Genomic DNA, 20,497 nt, shown 5'->3' on the forward strand with positions numbered 1-20,497 from the left:
AATTCAGTGATGTAGCCATCAAAGTGTGCTTCCATTCGCTTTCAGTTATAGATTCTACCAAATTGAGCAATTGTGTAGTTTGAAACATGCCTTTTCTTCTCACAAAAATCTTTGGCTGTGTCTGAACGGGCAAAAAAATTTATATATCCAATTAGATTGGGTTAAAAGAGTAAACAAACTGTATGTAGTTGAATATTACCCAGATTAGATTGGATTATAAGAGTAAACAAACTATGTAGTTGAATATAGTTGCAAAACCATAGAAACTGTAGGGTCCCTCTTGTATCTAGTGTCTTGAACTCTTGAATCTTGTGTCCTGAGTCAGTTAAAAAAAAAAAAAAGGGGGGAAGGGGGCGTCATTTGGTTGTGGGGCGATACCAAGATTTAAAATATCTGTAGGTTTGGAAGGATTAGATTTTTGTCAGTAAGTGTGTGTAAACATCTGTTTCCCCATACATACCCTAATTGTTGAAAAAATACTTATTTGATGATAATCAAAATTTGCAGGTAGGAAAAGTAAGAAAAATGTTAGGTATTATTTGGTAGATTTTCTTAATATTATTTAAAATTGCTTTCACTGATTTGTTGCTGGGCTTTCCTATTTTTGACTTTTGTTTTTTTTTTTGGCTAAGAATCTGTAGTGCTACTACTGCACTTCCTTGTCTTACCTCCTATATTTGTTTTAGTGATTGATGATTAAAGGGATGATATTATTTCCTGTTTTGAAAAGCTATACAATGTGTTTTGTGCCTTTTCCACTTGACTGATAAACTGTTGAAGTATGCCAATTTTAAAAAGAAGAGACTGACTTGACACATATGCTGTCCTTTTCAAAATAAACAGGATTATTTTGAGATCTTTAACAATCAAATGAATGGCGGGAAATGAGCTTCTGGTATCCCTACAAGCAATGCTTAGTATAAATTGTGTGCTAATCTTTTGATGTTAATTTTCTTTCCTTTCTTTACAGATCACATAATCATTATAAAATCTAATTATCTGCGTTCCCAGTTGGTATCATTTAAAATTACCCTTTAAGCTTTGACTTCAGATTTTTTTAATTTTAAATTAAAAAGTTGATATAAGAAAGAAAAGCTTTAGTGATTCATGACAGTTTATATAGTAGGATTAAGATGTAGCTATTCTTGCAAGCTCATGTTTGATGGGCATCTTTCTCTTATCAGAGTGGTTAGAATCTAAGACAGCAAGGAACCATTTAAATGGCAAAATATATCTGCATGTTTACTTGAGTTTGCCAGATCTGCCCACTTTACAAGTACTGTTGGTGAGACAGATAAGCTTTCAAGCCAGACAAAGCTGTGTGGAAGTTGAACAGAAGTTGGTCCAATAAGATATTACTTCACTCATCATATCTCTCTAACATGCTCGAACTAACATGTCTACAACTAAACTGAATTTTACAAGTAGTCACAATTTATGAGATGGGAAATAAACATAACAATAATACTTTTATAATATAAATTTCTCTTCATTAAAGAGAATTGAAGCAGTGACTATCATGTGAATGTTTTTTTTTTCCTTTGCTGTGTATGTTTCCAGTCATTGTAATGTAAAGCCTGCAAACATTCATCCAAACTTGTGTTTTCAATTTCCATCACTAGCCTTTCGTAAATTGCCTAACTGGCTCTGAAATTGGCAGATTCCAGGTGTTAGAAAGCTTATTTACCTTGTTAGAAGCTGAATTCAGGTGGGATTTGCTGCTATTTGGCGGTCATGGAAAATAAAATTATGATAGAAAGCTAGAGATTTTCACTTTCCTCTAAAGTTGATGTAAGAGTTTCTAGCTGTTCACTGGGTGAAATGTGTTTCTAGACACAATGTGGGAATTGTAAAAGGACATGTCCCTCATTGAGAAGTTAGCAATTATGATAAGATCATTACATTATATTGTAATAAAAAATTCTGTAAATATATAATTTCACCCCCTTTCCCCCCTTGAAGCTGGCACATTGATAGGAAAGTTTAATTTGACATATAGTTTCTTTGGCCTTGGTTGTGCCATCTTCCTCATGCTGAGTTGTACCTTTTATAGCACAAGTAGTTCTATTAATTTCAAACAAGTAAAATTTGTTGCTGAAATAGGAATAATAGCCTAGCTGAGGAATGTTAGGGACATAATTATGAGTGCACACAGAGAACGTGGTTAAGGTCACAACGGCTCCAGAGCATCAACTTCCCAGAGAAGACAGCAATCAGGTTGACTCTTCAGGTATTTTGGGATTTCCTGAATGAGCACATCCTTCTTAAATCAAGCATCATAATGATTGTGGCATAAATAAATCAACAAGAGGGTACAAGAAGTTCAGTTGTAAACAGTGAAACAATGCAGATTCTTTCCTTGAAGGAAGGTCTCCCAGCCCACAGCAGATTAATCCACATTAGGGGGACAATGAACACAAGAATAGAGTAGCTAAGCCATCTGCAATTAGACAACTCGGAACAGTTCCTGAACCAATAAATATTTCTCCAAGTACCCATCAACCTAGGTCACCCCAGAATGACTTATTTGTGTTCTGCTGAAATACAAAGGAGAGACTATTGAAAACAGACCAAAGATCACTGAAAGGAGCATACATTCTGGCTCAGTAAATGGCTGAATCAGGTCCTCCTCTTTCTCCCCTTTCACTACTGGGAAATGTGATTTGAATGATAAAAAAGGAAGAAGCAGTGGTTAATCTCATCATCTTCAGCTGGAGAAGGAGGCAGCTGTCTGAGAAGCCTCCCTTCCATCTTCCTGGCAGGCTGGATCTTGAATCACATAGCCTGTCCCTGTATCTGAATGCAACCTACCTGAGCCTAATAATTTGGCTGTTGAGCAACTAATCCTAAACAATATGGGATAATTTTCCAAAGACATTCTCCTAACATTCTACCTTCTCATCCTACACAAGGATCTGGACAACATTCTGCTGCTGTTCTTTTTATTTTATTTTTGAAGATAGAAAGATTAACCTTAGTGAAACCAGAAGTTTGCTCTGGATTCCTCACAAGATGCCCTAGACCTCTCATCTCAGTTAAACAGTATCATATGCTTGTTTTTCTGTTAGCTGAAGATGAGGCAATTATAAAATGAATCAGAGCTTCTTCAGACACTTCCCCGGTAACGTCCTGGGTGGAAAGTACATCAGCCACTACAGAAGAAATCTGTAAAGCTGTCACCTGGACACCATCAATACTTCTATAAAGCATTACAAGCTTGACATTCATTCTTCTGTGGAAACATCATTCAGCAAGAAGGTGCTCGAAATAGACTAATAATGCCAATTCTAGGGAAAAGGGAATATTATTCTTTTGTCCTACTTCTCTCTCCCTCCCTCCCCCTTCCCTAACTATTTTTTCTTACTGCTAGTTACATCTCATATGTCTTAGAATGGGTAAGAGGTCAGGATCCAGAATGGAAATTTTGTTACTTAGTGATATCCCTTCTGGGACTGATCTCTCTCCATAGCTTGGCTCATGCAAGATAAGTCTTTACAGTGTCTCCGTCAGTTGAATAAGGAATCTATTTAATAATAATCTATTGATAAGGATTTAGCATTTCTGAACAACTTTAGTGAGGCTGGAAGGAATGTGGCCAAGTCACAGACCTGATGAACAAATCTGTATTGTCCTCAGTATTTGCAGTAAGAGAGGCTCAACCCAGAAGTGTTGCACTTGGGGAAAAAGTTAGTTCCAGAAAGTAATATATCAGGTAACAAATTTTAAACTTATTTTCAAATAAGTTGCTTAGAGGACTAGATATCTTGAGGAAAATGGCACTGGGATATGGAGACCTTCATTCTCTGGTTGTCTGATGTGAATTGTGATTCAGGTTGGTGATGAGGAACCATATACTTGATGGCCTGTGTGAAATAGGTAGTAATTTTGTTCCGGTCCTTTGGTGCCCTGTGTGAAATAAGTAGTGATTTTGATCCAGTCCCATAGCGAAGAAGTGGCTGCATTTTAAAAGCCAACTCTGCATTTGGCCCTAATTGGCACCCTGGTTAGTCTCAATGCTTAAATGGCCAGCAGGATTGAATGGGCATGAGAATTGCATTAATTAAGATAATTATATATACCCCAGAAAAAAATCCCTTTTCTTTCCACCAGTATTTGACCAAAGAATTTGTTCAATAAGTGTTTTTGCTGTTGGGATTTCCTAGGTCTCACTGCTACTTTATTGGGTACTAGGAATCGAAATCAGGGAGATTGTAACTAACTGAGACAAGTTAGTGTTGAACAAATCTGTAAACCCCAGAAAAAACAGTCTGGGCTAAACAAAGCACCAGCATGAGGCATATCTACTGGAAGGAACACTTGCCTACATAAAACAGGTAGAATTGTGGGATGGAGTAAGGAAAAAAATGTCAACTAGAGATTTGGAGACACCGTCATGAACCCAGCAGTGTCATGATTGAGAAGAGCTGATGGGTTTATCTTCCTATAGAGGCAAAAATAAGCTAGTTGGAAATGATAGTATGTCTTTTTCGGATTCTACTTTTAACCGGACAGAACAAATTGTCTCAGTTAAACAGGATGACAATTTGTCAGACGGTTTTTCTCACCTTTTCCTACACCCCACTCTTGCTTCCTTGCATCAGCAATGTCTTAGTCTTATGTGCGGAGCGTGTTGAGGCTGCAAGGCTCTGTTGCTCATGTCTCTGTGAGAGTCCAGCAAATGTTGAGAGACTAATTAGTCAACATGAACTAGGGAAACTGAGAGTTTAGGTCATTTGGTGTAGGGAGTGAAATTCTGCATCCTGGTGACAAGAATGCCAGTTATTCAGAGTCATTCAATCCACGTTAAATGTATTGAAGAAAAATGGAAACAATTGAAGCCTGATTGCATGTTTTATGTGTATGAAAGGAAATGCCAGCAGAATCAGATTTTTAATATCTACCGCACCTGATAGGCTAAGCAAATACTGGATTTTGGCATACAGTTAAATTGATCTTCAGGACAGGAGGGAAATCATGGATTAATTCTGGGCTATTCCAGACGTTTAGCTTTCTTGGTTAACTGCAAGTTCCCCAAATACTTTTTGAAAATATTGTGTAAAGGAAGGAATGGAGAATAGCCAGGGAATTAAGAAAGGATTTGGACCCTGTTTTGTGACTGTCCTGGATACTTTCTAATGCCATGCAGACTATCTTTCTTCAGATTTACCTGTTTTATCAAGAAGTATTGGAATGTATTGTATACATGCCAGTATGAACAATTCTGCCCTGTCACCTAGTTGTGTTTCCTCTCACTGCTTTCAATGTTGATTTTCCCAAAAAATATCTTTTTCAGTTTGGGCTTGTCTTTGCTTGGAAATTATGTTATTATGAGGCTTTGTGTCAATTAGTATGATGCTAAGCATGATTTAGCACTCTGTGTAGGTGGGGGCCATTGTGTTTAACATCATGTCACATGATATTTCTTACTGTAGCCGTATGATTACCTACAACCAGCTGACACAATGTTAAATGCATGTTCTTATTTACACTGATTGCACTTATTGGTCTCTTGTCTTCTAGTTCTGCCCATACTCCCTTATGCCCATTCATAATACCACTGTATATCTCCCCACCACTTTGTCTCTGCATTGGTTCACTCTCCTTTATTATGAAGGTCAGACTTGTAGTCTTCAAAGCCTTCTGTAACCCCCTCCCCTGTGCCTCATGCTCTGGCCCAGCCTTTTCTCCTATTTGCTCCGTTTGACTCCTGTTCCAGTGATGCTCTCATATTTGTGCCTTTGTTATACCACCCTTTATGCTTTGAATCGTCCCCAGTTACTATATGACAAGTACCTTCACTTTTACCCTTCAAACAACTCATGAAAACCCATTTATTCCAGATGTAATTGATCACTAGATATGTGTGTTCTAGTCTTTGATTGTCGTGGTTTCCGTGTCATAAAGTGCTTGCACACTTAAAGCACTATGGATTTGGACTAAAAATGATAACTTCAATAGAGTTATGCCGAATTATAACATCTGAGAAATTGGCCTGTACCATAAGTAATCGGTGATCAAAGAATAAAAGGTTTTCATAACATTTCCTTGGTTGAACTTGTTGCTGCATCTAGTATTGATTTCTCTGTGCAAGACAAAAATGGGTTGTCTAAGCCGGAAAGTGATGTTTCATGTTATGTTTGTCTGCACAAAAAGACACCACTGCAGAGATTTAATTAGCAGTTTGTGTTTTTATTATGATCTTGCTTGGAATTTTTTTTGTTTGTTTGTTCGGTTTTTATTTTTAACAGTTACAGTAGGTAGAGTGGTTTTTGTGCTTTGGGAAAAACATCTAGCCTTTTCAATTTTTTCCCCATGGGTTTAAAGTCCAGCTGAAGTGGTCAAATTGTGAAACTAGTTCACGCTGTTTCCTTTCTGTGCATTATCATTCTGCACTGGAGACTTTGGGGCAGATGAGTCATGACCTTTGTTAAAAAAGGCAGTAGTTGTTGGGGATAGAAATTTTACTGACAGCAAATAAAAGAGATTTGGATGTTAACTGCTTTCTGATTTCAGCTAAAATTTGATATTTGCCATTTTATAGTTAGTAACAAATTATTTGTAGTAACAAATAGTGCTATATTTGATTTCGTGTGTCTATGAAGCCTATCTAGTTCTTGCTGGTTTTTACAAATTTGTTACAAAATCTGAAGATAAACCTAAGTGATGAATAACCTTAGGTTAAGCCAACAATTTTGGTTCAGCAGATGGCTATGAAGGTGAGAGTGATTTTTATTAAATCAAATCTCATAATAGGATTTGTGGTTTAATCAGATAAAGAGATATTGTGTTTGACCTTTCTGAACTACAACGTGTTCATTTGCTACACATTTAGCTTTAATTGAAGTTGATTGTACTAACTGAAATTAAGGGGTGTACTCTCCCCACATTTTAATCAGACTGTTTAAAAAAAACAAAAAACCTCCCTAAGTGTATGTTGTTTTGGAAAGAAATGAACACTGTGCCATTAAAAACTGAAAAACAACGTTAGCACTTTGATACAGTAAAATATACCAAATGCTAGTAAATTGTTATTCCACTGCAGTTCAGAGAATAAAATTTTTAAAATGAACTATTTTCTAGTCAGAACTATTTTTTCTAATCTTACATTTTCTTGGAGATAGTATATGGAGCAGGGCAATTAAAATATAAACTGGACTTCACTTTGACACTGCTAATCAGTTTGTTTTATCTGAGAGGATTTCTTTGATGTTTGGAAATGTTTTCCATGAAAATTATAATTTAAAACATGCTATACCCACGAGTGATAGCAGATTGCAGTTCCATACAGGAGAAGTGGGGTTCAGTGTTTAGATTTCTCACTTCCCAGATGCAAAGGGGCTAGGAATTGATATGAAAACCTTGAGTGAGGAAGAGGGATTGCTGAACAGTATCTTCTTTGACCAGTTAGGGATCATGGTAATGGACTCTCTAATCATCCTCAGTCCATTTCTCCTTATGGACCTTAGTAAGTGGAATGGAACAGAGAGGCTCTTTGGAGCTCCCAGGTAACTATCACTTTGGTACATCATGAACTTAAAAAATAAAATTACACTTCACACATAACATCATTATGATATTCAATCCTGTACACTGGTTCCACAAGTTTCTGCATTGTGATTATTGTTATATAATGGCTTTTTGGCTTTTCACCTATCATTACTTTCTCTCTTACAGGAGAGAAAATTCCACGGTATTGATACCAAATAGGGCTCTCAGTTTTATTTTTTTTTCTTTTAGTTACTGACGAAAAGTCAGTTTTATTTTGTTTCCAATTGCTTTTTTTTTTTTTTTTTTTTAAATCTCAGGGATACCACTGTACAGAGCCTTACTCTTCAGCCTTCCGTTAAAGATGGCCGTATTACATATGAAGACTCACCACTGGTCAGTATTTTAAACTATATTTGTAGATTTGAAAAATCTGTTTTAATTTATAAAGCTGTGCTAAAAATTAGGGTTGTCAATTAATCACAGTTAATGCATGTGAGTAACTCAAAACAAATTAATGCATTTTTTTTTATGAGCATTAATCACACACCTCTGGAGATGGGATTCAGTGGCAGCCATATGGGGAGGGAGGCACCAGCTGCAACACCATCCCCTCCTGTTGGACAGGGCTGGCCCAGGGTGCTGTGCTCGGGGGGGGGAGGGGGGGGAGCACTGCTGTGTGGCTCCAAGGCAGGGGTGACGCTCCTCCTGACGCCCTGCTCCATTGCTGCTCCTGCCTCTCCCTTGCCCCCCAGAACCGCCCCTGGCCAAGCTGTGCATTTAAAACTGTGATTAATCACGACTATTTTTTTTTTTTTTTAAATCTCACAGTTAATCTCGATTCATTTTTTTAAATAGTTTGACAGCCCTACTAGAAATATATTGGAGGCTCCACAAAGGCCAAGGGATTCTGTTCTAAGTTATAAAATTCTTATGCTAATGGTCTAGGTACTGTAATTTTTCATGAGACTATTGTAGTTTAGCAACAGAACTTGGCAGCCCCCTTACACCTGTTCCCCCCTCCCTAAACCCCTTACTACCTTCTGCTATGTCCTCCCAAGCAATCAGGCCCCAGACTGCTTATGTTAGCTATGGTTTACGTCCCACCTCACCTCAGAATCTGATCCTGACCAACTTCCTTATCTCCCTCCCAGCTCCAACACCTCATTCCACCTGGTCCTGCTTTAACAGAGCCACTCTTACCTGTCACGTCAGCTTCACCTCACCCCAGAGAAATGGCATCTCTTCAGTCCTCTTCTAGAATCCCCTTCTAGTTTCACTACCACCTGCTGCCCTTCCTCCATGCACACTATCACACTGCATGTTGGCGAAGCCTTTTCCATTTGTGCATGGGCAAATACCATTCATGCACAGGCACATGGTATGTGCATATGCAAGAGAATCTGGTAGTCTCTGCATGTTATGCCATTTATTGAGTTCAACTTCTGCTGTGATAGATGAGGCCTTTTCTCCCAGCAGTATTTGCTCGTACATCTACTCCATTAGCTAGACAGACTGCAGAGGTAGTCTTCAAAAATATATACACTAACATTTTTTCTACCTGTAGGAAGACTTCCAAGTCCATATTCAGGCGCCAAAAACAGTAGTTAGATTTTCTTCCAAGATGGTGAGCACCCCACAGTTTCCATTGACTTTGTATTAGAAGAACACTGGAAGTCAGGGAGAGCTGCTGAGAGCTCAGCACTTGAAAATCAGGCCACTAATTTAGGTGTCTGAATGTGCATTTAGGAGTCTAACTTTAGGCACTGAGTTTTGAAAATCTTGGCTGTAATGTATGATTTACCTATTTTCAATTAAAAATGCAAAGGAAAACAAAGCTAGGGTTTATACACAGGACTAAAATGTGTTTTATTTCAGTTCATTGTGTTTGTGTGTACACATACATACAGGATTATGCACATGATTGTGCATGCGTGTGTCTACATATTTAAACCAAAGTAAATTGAATGTCATCTGTAATTGCCATTTCTGAGTAAACTATATAGGATTGGGGCTTTTAAAGGAGTATTGTAATATTTTCTTAGAGGTTTGCTTGCCACTCTCTCACTGTTTTTTCACTTACATTTTCTTAAAATGTGAAGCATTTTTAAATGAACTGTTAAGTTAATTTTGGAGCATTTCTGAAAAAACATATTTTTGATATTAACAGTGCCTATTTCCATCATCAGTTTTTTAAGCGACAGTTTATTAATACTTTAACATTGTTATATTAGTAATCTCGTACTATCTTTGTTTTTCTACATTAACTAGCAGAGGGGCAAACGCAAGATGTTACTACAAGAAAATGAGAAGTCAACATTGCAATTTGTGTGTGTGTGTATATGACATTTCATTTCTTCTGTCTTCTAGGTGAAAGCAGTCAAGTTGGGACACATTCTGGTTATCGATGAGGCAGACAAAGCACCTACAAATGTCACCTGTATTTTAAAAACTCTTGTGGAAAGTGGAGAAATGGTTCTGTCAGATGGAAGGCGCCTTGTTGCAAGTAAGTAGCTATTAAATTGCTTTTATAACCTACAGTAAAACATAGTATGTTGCCATTTTCCAGCAATTATATTTATTAAGCCATAGCTTCAAAAGAGTCTAGTGGTCGAAAAAGTGTTTGCTGTGAAAATGGTAGCAATTAGAAAGTTTTAGGTGTGGTACTTCTCTCTCTCTCTCTGTCTCGAGAGAGAGAGAGAGAGAGAGAGAGAGAGAGAGACCATGTTAGTGTTTCAGTGATTATCATGGAAAATTTGTCATTTTACAAGGGAAAAAAAGGGGATTTTCCTAATTGGCAACTCTGTTCATCTGGGGATTCAAAAATCAAGCTGAGCTGTGTCTTCATCACCTCCAGTAATAAAGTGCAATTGACCAAATTGTGCTTTTGGTTACATCTGTGCATTCCCATTGCTCAGAACGTATTTTGGCCTGCCAGGTCCTTATCTTAAGTTTTGGATCCCAGGTTGAATTTTTTTCAGGGCTGGCAGTTAGCAAAAATTTTTGTGTGTTTTTTGCTGCTGCTTTACTCATAAGCTGAGAAAATTTCATCATTGGAATTTCATCAAATGGAAATAATTGGAGGAAAAAACTGAAACACACTGGTATTTTTACAGTTACTTTTCAGAGCAGAGTTTGAAATGTGTTTGAAATGCAGCATCACTGTTAATAGATACAGTGCTATATGTGTGATGAAAATAGATGTGTTGTTTTTCTTTTAAACAGATTAAGAGCACTGATTTAAGTATGAACGAAGTAGTTGTTCAGTATTCAAGTGATACAATACTAGAATTATGCTAGGTGACTATAGGTCACTAGGGTGTCATTTGAAAGAAATACTGTCTGGTTGTTTAAATTAATATCCTGGTTGTATAATTGTGAGAGGATTACCTGGGAGTGCGGTGCCAATGAAGATATGCAGCCAGGGAGCTGCTGGAGAAGCTCAGCCTGAATCAGTTTGCACTTTCTCTGCACACGTAAAACGGCTTCTCACAGATTCCTGGGGGTCTTCAAGTTTGTGATCAGTGTTTTGTGTCCGCCCCAGCCCTCTTCTCCCTGCCTCACACAGGGCAATATGTAGAAATCTCTACCAGGAGTTTCTCATGGATATTTCCTTTACCAACCCCCTCCCACAAGTTTTGCTGCACGCACGAGTTGTTCTGGTTCTGAGATATTCAATGCATTGTTGAGCTTGGAACAAATTATTCATCTAGAGTCCAGCACTTTATGAAACAAAATAATTATAGCCAAGTGCCTAGAGCTCTCATAGTGGAGCAATGTGCTGATAATACCCTCCTGCTTTTTGGAACGTGTACAGATTTCTCTTGTTTGGTTCATAAATGGCGAAACTAAAACATTTTTAAAATATCTGTTTTCCAGATCCTGCTAATGTAGATGGGAGAGAAAATGTAATAGTAATTCATCCTGATTTTAGAATGGTAGTTCTAGCAAATAGACCCGGTTTTCCCTTTTTGGGTAATGACTTTTTTGGCACACTAGGTAAGTGATTTGTATTAAATGGGAACACTGTAAATCAGATATCTTTAATGGCATTGGGTGTGGGAGAACACTAGCTTGCTTTGTTTTACTTGATCTCATGATGAAAGGAGGAGTGGGGTGATTGGGGTGCAGAGGGGATCCCTTATTGTATTACTTCTGGGTCCAAGACAGGACACTCTTTGCCACAGTCATGACCCTTTTTGGGATGGGCATCTGTTCAGCAAGAAAGGAAGTTCCACATATGTCCCTGGGGCTGTGGGCAAGGGCAATCTAAGACTCTTCCGGGAAGGTGATCCCCAAGAGCAAATGTTATCCAGCCCTAACCGAGTGTCCGTATTATAGACCTGTTCCCAGTGACATTCACCCAGCAACACTGGTCCAGATGTCTTTGCCATTCCATAGAACTTTCCCCTGGCTAAATATTTCTCTCTTCCTGCTCATATGGAGACTTCTAAAGAAAACTGCTTTTAGTCATAATTGCCCTAGCCTTAGTTCTATCTTTAGATGCTATTTCCAGGGGTCGAAATCCCTCTGCTTTCATGCCAAGACCTTGTTCAGCAGGCCCAGTAATGACCCTGCACCCCTGTGCCGTAAGTCTCTTCGTCAGGTTTGCATCAGAGCACTCCTGAAAGAATTGATCTTTCTCCACTATTCATTTAGCTCCCTGATGCCTCGAGGGAGTTATAAAAGGGATCCTCCTCAGGTTTTGTCATCTTCCATTCAAGCATCTTGTAAGACTGTATCCTATCCCCAGCCCACAAAGGACCACAAATAAAAGCCCACTTTTATTTTCCAAATGTAAGCAAAAAGAACAAAGCACTTCCTCAGCCCACCATGGGCTACAGCTTCCTGGGGATTTCCCCTTTGTCTTTCAGTCTCTTCCACTTCAGGGTCTATGGTAGGATTCTCCTGGACACCTTTAACAGAGCACCACCTCCTCCTAACAAAGCTTTCTTCCTGGGGGCTCTTTTTTCCTCCAGTAGGTTCCCACTGCCTGTACCTGCTCCCTGAGCAATTCTCTTTCCATACTGAGAGCCATGTTTATTATAATCCCGTAATTGGTCCAACTGGAAGCACCTGTTCTGGCACAGGGAAACTGAACCTGCTTCATTTCCAGGGGCCAACCTTCCTTTGACACCTCTCCTTTCAGTCAGTTTGCGCTGCTTCTTCTTGAAGCTGGTTTCTGGCTATTGATCACCTTAGCCAAGATTGTGGTAGAGCTCTCCATACTTTCCCATAACTTTCCCATAAATGTCCATATTGGTTCTTTATAATAACAAGTTGGTTTATACCAGTCCTAGTTTTGGCCAAAAGTTTTACCTCCCTTTCACCTCCTTGAAGGCAGGACACACTTCGCTTCTGATTTTCCCAGTACTGAACCAGGCATGGGGAACACCTTGTCTCTTTGACTTCAGAAGCACCTTCAGGGTGTATTTAGACAGATCAGAAGCAGGAAAATAGATTCCTTATTTTCATTCTCTTCAAGAGCTCGAGGGAAGGCTTCCAGGTGTCCAGATATGCAGTGGCCAAATGGATCAGGTCTGGTCTCAGGCCTTCAGAAATTATCTGTGTACTGAAATTTACTCTCTGCTCCATTTCCTTGGCCAGAGATGGGAAGTGGTAGTGGACAAGCTTTGCTAAGCTACCTCCGGTAGTCTTTCAATTGGCACTATCAATTAAACGTGCAGCCAGGCATTTGTGGAGATGGCACTTCTCTGTGGAGTGCTTAGAACAGGATTTCCTGGAGAAATTCTCCTTCCAGGGGAACTGTAGTGACAGGTCAGAGACTCCTGTTTCATCTTTTTCTTCTTCTTCTTCTTCTTTTTTTTTTTTTTTTTTTTTGCCAACTTTGCCTTCAGGCATTTCTAATTCAGCCTTCAGTCCCTTTATTCAGCAGGAGTGACTAGGAATTTTGTGTTTCAGAGGTGATTGATGATTTTGGATGCCTCATTTTTGTGACATCAGCATGAGATCATTTCAGGTGGCCTGATTTTTCAGTGGATGAGTGCTCAGTACTTTCTGAAGGCTTTCAGGGTTTTTCAACTATATTAGGTAGATACTATATAAGATCTAAGTATTATTTTTACACTGTCTTTTTATAAAGGTTTAAATGCATGCTAAATATGTATATATATATTTTTATTTTAGGGGATATTTTTAGTTGTCATGCAGTTGATAATCCCAAACCACAGTCTGAACTGGCTATGCTTAGGCAGTATGGACCGGAAGTTCCTGAGCCAATCCTTCAGAAATTGGTGGCTGCTTTTGGAGAACTGAGGAGCTTGGCTGACCAAGGAATTATTAACTATCCTTATTCAACCAGAGAAGTTGTAAATATAGTAAAACATTTACAGGTACAATATGCATCATTTTGAATTCAAAAGAATGCAACGAATTAAATGAACAATAATGCAATATACTTTCTGAAAAACCTTCGTGTATAGTAGATCGTTGAAGATTTAAAAAAAAAAAGTGATAAATCACATTTTTGGACGGAAGGGTTTGTCCTACAACAGCATTTAGAAAGGATATTAATAACTAGATGCTCAGATTGCACAGTGATGGGGGTCTTATATGTGCCTTGGTAGTTAGATCTTTGTGAACATTTATTTATAAGTGTTTACAATGCATACGATACATTTTTATTTTTCCTTGTGTTCTTTGTGTGTGAGAGAGAAAGTGAACCTATTATGCATTGTTCATACTGGGCTATCTGATAGAATTCTCTGTGCTTTTATAAGAATAACATTACTTAATGATTTACACTTTCTCCTGCTGTTTCATTTTTGGTTTACATTGCTTTTATGGGAAATTGAACATTGTTGCTTAAGAATAATAAATCAAAAATCAAATTTGTATTGTCAAAATTGTATATGAATATGCATTTGGGAAACAGTTGCTCGCATATCTTGATTGCTTCACACAGTCAGTTTTAAGTGCAATATCCTGACTTGTGGTTAAATAAAAAAGTTAAAAGGTTAAAGTGAGGTTCTGATCTGTGCTAAAAGAAGAAAACTTTATAACTTAAAGCATATTTGCTGCCTATTTGAAATACAGAAAGTTTATATTTTTGACTATTTATAATCAGTGATGCAGGTAATTTAATTATTATAGTACTATTTCTTAGATTTTAGATTCTGCGGTATAAAATTTATATTTCTTAGAAATATTGTTGTAATTATTAGTTTAATATAACTTATCTGATTGTAAGTTCTTTGGCCTAGTACCATTTCTACCTGTGTGGTAGATGGCCGGGGAGGAGAAAAGGTGTCAAATTTGTGTGTATTATCACTAAGATATTATGACTCAGAAATAGTATAGTATTTTTTAAGTTACGATGACACATATCTAGTAATTCTAGATTTCTGGAGCAGGGACTTTGGCATTCTGCAGTTGGTACAGTGCCTAAGACAATAGGTCTTAAATGCAGATGGGGCCTTTGGGTGATACTGTAATATAAATGCAGAATAATAACACTGATAATTTGAATGTTTATGAAGTAATAACTATCTTGGGATGGATGAACTACAGGTCTAAAATCGGAGGTTTTCCCATCAAATAAACTTGAAAAGGGAATACTTTATTAGCCAGGCCATAGTGATTTACCAGATTAATATAAACTAGTATCAGGCTATTAGTAATATTAATAAATTTAACCAAATAATTAAATTTGAAATAAAAGAGGAAAAAATGGGCTGCCAAACTACTGAAAGGCAGATTTGTTTAGAAGAAAAACAACACTTTTGGTTCTTCTTTCCTAATGCCCCAGCCCGAAATGATCTGTAGTTATAATGTATATTGTAATGGTAGGAGTCATCAAATGATAATGTTACACAGCCTTATAAGTTATTTTTGTTAGAACACAAAAAGTGTACAATCTGTGAAGAAAAACCGTTTCTGATGCAGGTTGTTTTGGGGAAGCTGTTGCAAACAGTATGAGAATTGGTTCTCTTCCTTAGTTTCCCTCACTGTAGTCAATTATTGGTGCAGAGTTGTTTCCTGGGAACAGGGTATTGGTGTGTGGGCGGAGATTTCTGAAAGAAGAGTTTGCCTGTTTGCTTTTTGTGCCCAGCTCTGTTCAAAGATTAGTGCATATAGTGTAAATAAACAAGTTGCACTAAGTAAATACGGAGACTGCATCACTGAGTTCTCCTTCAATGCAAAACCCATCTCCTGACATCTGCCACTGCTTAGCACAGGGGTGACGATGCTTTGTTTACAGTAAATAGTGTTTCAAAACTGGCAGGTAAAGGAGGTGAGATTAACCTAATGTAAACCATTAGTCTAAACAAAAATATAATAGTTATTCTGGAGTAAGGACCTTGCCGGCTTTCAGAGAGGGAAGGATGAGGAGGAGAGGAAGGAGGGAAATGAGTCAATGAACATTGCTGGCCTGTAGGAAGGAAAGAGGGAAATTAGTCATATGGTTAAACAATTTCCTTTACAGCAGTTCCACGGCCCCACTTTCTTTGTACTAGTGTTGTTGTTTTCTTTCATGTAACTTTGGAATTTTTCTGCTTCTGTTGAAGGGAGTTAGAAGCTAACGCAACATCTTTGTTGTTGGCAGAAAACTTGAAAATGTTGAGTATATGACTCAGAAGTAATTGTACAGTAATTATGCAAATCTCTGCATTCTGATTAATCATGACTACCAGCCAAAGTACAGTGATATGCATTCTCTGTGATTACCGAGACATAGCCCTATAGAGATTATGAAAATAAGTCACTTACAAGAAGTCATAGTACAAGGATTACAGAATTGAGGAAAACTGTAAAGCTGTGTTTCAATAACAGTTCAGCATCTCTGTGCTCATGCTGAGAAAACTGTTCCGATAAAATGTTTTAGATTGAATAATGGAATACAATGTTAATAGGTTGCTTCTGTGCTTGCTGTGCAAGGAAAATATTTTTAGCAAAGTGTTTGGTAAAATGTCAAGTTACGTGGATTGTAAATGCTGACGTGAACAGAAAATCTGTCTAATCTTCTTTATTTTGGGGAATGGCAATAGGAGTGGTTTAAAATAGATTACAGTAGTACATGTATTCACCTTTCACATACACTTAGGTCCCCATAAAGTACTTTTTTACCAAGCCATACTTTGTAATGACTTTAAGCATAAAATATATCCAGAGGCAGCTAAAAGCAAAAACTGTTTTTGTTTTAAAAAATCACCAATAATTTAGGAGTAAAATATTAAAGTACTCCAAGACGCTCACAGAAGTGTTACTTGTAATGGAAAAACTCAGTGATTGAGAACCAGATGGATTGATGGGGAATCAATATTTTGTCTGCTAATTTGGTTTTAAAAATCAATACCAAGTAAATCATTTGTAAGGACAGCCAACTTTTGTGCTTCAAGTAAACAGTGCCATTCTTTGGTAAACCATTTTCCAGCCAGATATTAAACATTTGCTGAATTTGTACCTTTTGAAGCAATAGAGCTCAATTTTTAAAAATGTAGTTAAGTGAGGAACATATTGGCAAGTTCTCTAGTTCAGAACAGTTTTTGTGACTGTGATGATCTGCCCCTAAAGAAATAAAGCTCATATTGTATAGTATTGGTATAGAAGGCATAGAAATATCAGTTTCACGAAGTGAGGGATATATATCAGAAGAAACAAAATAGTTCAGAAGAGGATAAAGAAACTATTGGAAAGGCTGGATAACATTTGAGTCAATTTATTAAAGCTTTTGCAGTTTCCTCTGTAAGGTACATGAAACAATAAATATAGAGCGAGCAAGGCTAATCAGTATCCTTTAGCATATTCATATATCAAAAGTTAATTAAATTGGTGCAAGCTTGTGGGTTATACTTTGTGATGGAGGAAAAGAATGTGAGTTATTATTAAGAAATACTATATATATATAATACCATCACTATTCATCATTATTACTATTTTATTATTCCAAATATACTCACTCTGTGTACTGTTAATTGCATGATAATTTGCTTTCCTTTTGCAGAAATTCTAAAGTTCAGGATGTATCTCACCATGTTATTCAGTTACATTTACAGTATATACAAATCTTGATAAGTTCTATTTCCTACAGTATCTATTAAATATATTTTGCAGCATATAGAAGTTATCCAGGTATAATTTTGCTACAGGCAGGATGGTTTTATGTGCTTAATAGTAACAATATAAGTAGATATATGTGCTTTTAATTTTGGATTGTGTGTGCAGTGGATGTGTTTGATGTACATTATGATAATTGTATAGATCATTTTCTGTGCAGTATAATATTTAGTTTGATTCCAGGATAGTGAAATGATTTACTGCTATAAGTCCTGTTAGTAGAAAGGAGTTCAATAGTACAGAAATGTCAATTAACTTTTTCCACAGGGATTCTATATAAAAAGTTTAAACCATCTTAACTTAAAACATTTATCAGAGAATTTTCTTTTTTAATTATATTTAGTAAGGAATACTGCATTAAATGTGTTGGGGGGCAGCTAGGAAATGACAATCCCACAATTACATATTTAGTTAAGCGGATAATTAGCTAAGTAATAATGTAATATTTTCTATAGACTCCAGATGTGCAAAATTTCTAGGACATACTCTTCCGTATGTGTTATAAATATGAGTGCGTGGTATTCTGTGGCACGCACGTGAAAGGGCTTGTCTATATGGCGATTTAGTGTGCAGCAAGCAAGCCAGGGTGTGACACTGTGCACCAGCTTTTCATGCACTAACTGATCAAGTGAATCCTGCTACCGTGCAGTAGCAATTCTGTAATGTGCTTTGATGTCCTCCTCCTGTTTCAGACAGGAGTATAGACAGAAAGTGCGCTACAGAGCTTTTAGTGCGCAGTAGCAGGATCCACACACAACCGGTTAGTGTGTTGCCACACACTAGCTCACCATGCAGAAAAGACCAGAGAATGAAATGATATACAACTACCAACCCCTTTGCTACTAACGATGTCCTCGTCGACCATAGTTGGATTTAGATATTGCATGCATAATTTGCATGTTATTTCAGAGACTGGAGATTTCAGGAAACATGGGAAAACATAAACATGAATGGGAATTTTTGGTGTGGGGGTTTTTTGTAATATATGTACGTAGTCTCACAAAGGTAGTAAGGTTAAGCATGTGCATAAGTGTTTGTAGGAAAAGTGCCATGGTCACTTAAGGATGGGTGTAATGGGGTTTACAAACTCCCGCACTAAAACGTAGGCTTACTGTACTTGCTTACCATCTATCAGCCTGCTTGCACCCCCACACAGCTGCCAGCACTGCTGGTCGTGGAGGTATGTGCCTATATCTGTGACCGAAAAAGAAAACAAGCCCAGCTATAAAGGAGAGAGAACAGAGAGGGAAAAGGGAGGCGGAAAAGCCCGGGATAGCAGAGGGGCAACAGCCCTATGTCAGGCTGCCTCTAAAAAACTAAGGAGACAAAAGAAAACTGCAAGCCCTGGAGTTTAAGAGCTGAGAGACTCAGTTTAAGTTAAGAATTTATGGACTGGTCAAATTGAAGGGGACCAGTGAGGAGAAAGCTGGGACCCCTGGAGAGAGAGCACCAAAAGCAGCCAATAATGGGATTTTCAAAAAGTGTTGAATGCTGGCCTGCCTCAGTTCCCATCAACTTCAATGGGAGCAGAGCTAGACCAGCAATGAGAACCTTTGCAACTCCCACCCTAAATTAACTTCATTGTTCATTCTTTATTTTTAAAAATATTTACTTTATAAATTGCTTTACAGACATGTACAAGATAAGGTACAAAGGTCGTACCTTCTAAACAGACAACTTATAAAGAAAGAATGAGAGATGCAACAAAAAGCAAAGCAATTGGGCAATGAGGTTTATCATACATCTTGTTAGTTCTGCAAGTTTTGTGTTAGTTGGTTCTGTGTGTTCAATCTAGCAACACTAAGAAGATGACTAGTAGAGCTCAGCTATTCAGATGTATGAATCTGATGTTTTGTTTTGTTTAATTTAAACAAAAGTAGTCCTACAGGAAATAAATATGCCATTTGTTTTATGTCATCATGACAAATAAGCATAGCATTTCTCTCTCAACTGATATTAGCAGTTTAACTATACAGACTAACTAGCATATAAAATATTTTACTATGTACGATAACTTGATAGATGTATGTAATGAGATATTTTTGGGGTTTTGTTTCTGTGCAGAAATTTCCAACTGAAGGACTTGCAAATGTGGTTCGAAATGTGTTTGACTTTGACTCCTACAACAAAGAAATGCGTGATACTTTAGTCAGCACTTTGCACAAACATGGGATACCTATTGGAGCAAAACCCACCAGCATACAGCTGGCCAAGGAGTAAGGCTAACATAATATATGTTAAGAACACTTTTCTCTGTCAGTCATTTTTCACTTTCTTTAATCTTGCTGCTAATTGATTAACAACAACCTGGGATACTTGAAGCTAAATGCTCTTATGGTTGAAGTTTTGTTTTCTGCAAATAATGGATAATTATATTTAATAATAAATTTAGTAGTTATAAATTACTAATATTTCATCCTTATTTAATGTCCATGTAAATGTTAATATTATGTCGGAAGAACAGGTATAAACTAATAAAGGGAAATATTTGTTTCTTTCTCCGTCTGTGTTTTTTATTGAATTACTACAGATCTTTTCCCGTTTGCCATTGAACTCAGAAGCAAAACAAATCCCTTTGTCTTCAATGGAAACAGGAATTGGTCCTTAATCCTCAGCTCTATAAAAATACATCATCATAGCTTGACAGAGCACTTAGTTATCCATGCAGGCATCAAGAATGGTTTTAATATTTGCTTGTATCCATATCACCATTATTGTTTAATAATCATGTCTCTTGACTGAACATGTTACACTATGTACTATTTCAGAGGTCAAAAATAAAATAGCCAATTTTTAAAAAAAGAAACTAAATTGTAAAATCAAAGCTGATTTAGTTCATACCTTTGTACTTCACATGGATATCTGTCTTTTTCTGCCTTCAGATAATATATTATTTGGTAAATAAACATAATTAACAGCAATGGTTTTTATTTCT

At 37.2% G+C, this 20,497-nt stretch overlaps 1 protein-coding gene across 1 annotated transcript in view; it reads left to right on the forward strand.

Moving 5' to 3' along the window:
* Positions 1 to 20,497, forward strand: part of VWA8 (von Willebrand factor A domain containing 8) — a 278,032-nt gene that overhangs the window by 147,762 nt on the left and 109,773 nt on the right. The window contains exons 22-26 of the mRNA XM_067563174.1: positions 7,806 to 7,881; positions 9,856 to 9,991; positions 11,365 to 11,484; positions 13,633 to 13,838; positions 19,627 to 19,778. Coding sequence (XP_067419275.1) covers positions 7,806 to 7,881; positions 9,856 to 9,991; positions 11,365 to 11,484; positions 13,633 to 13,838; positions 19,627 to 19,778 — 690 coding nt within the window. The remainder of the gene's footprint in view (positions 1 to 7,805; positions 7,882 to 9,855; positions 9,992 to 11,364; positions 11,485 to 13,632; positions 13,839 to 19,626; positions 19,779 to 20,497) is intronic.

This window comes from Emydura macquarii, unplaced genomic scaffold (assembly GCF_026122565.2).
Source record: "Emydura macquarii macquarii isolate MOO-44397 ecotype Brisbane River unplaced genomic scaffold, CSIRO-AGI_Emac_v2 contig_2473, whole genome shotgun sequence".
Classification (NCBI taxonomy): Eukaryota; Metazoa; Chordata; order Testudines; family Chelidae; genus Emydura; species Emydura macquarii.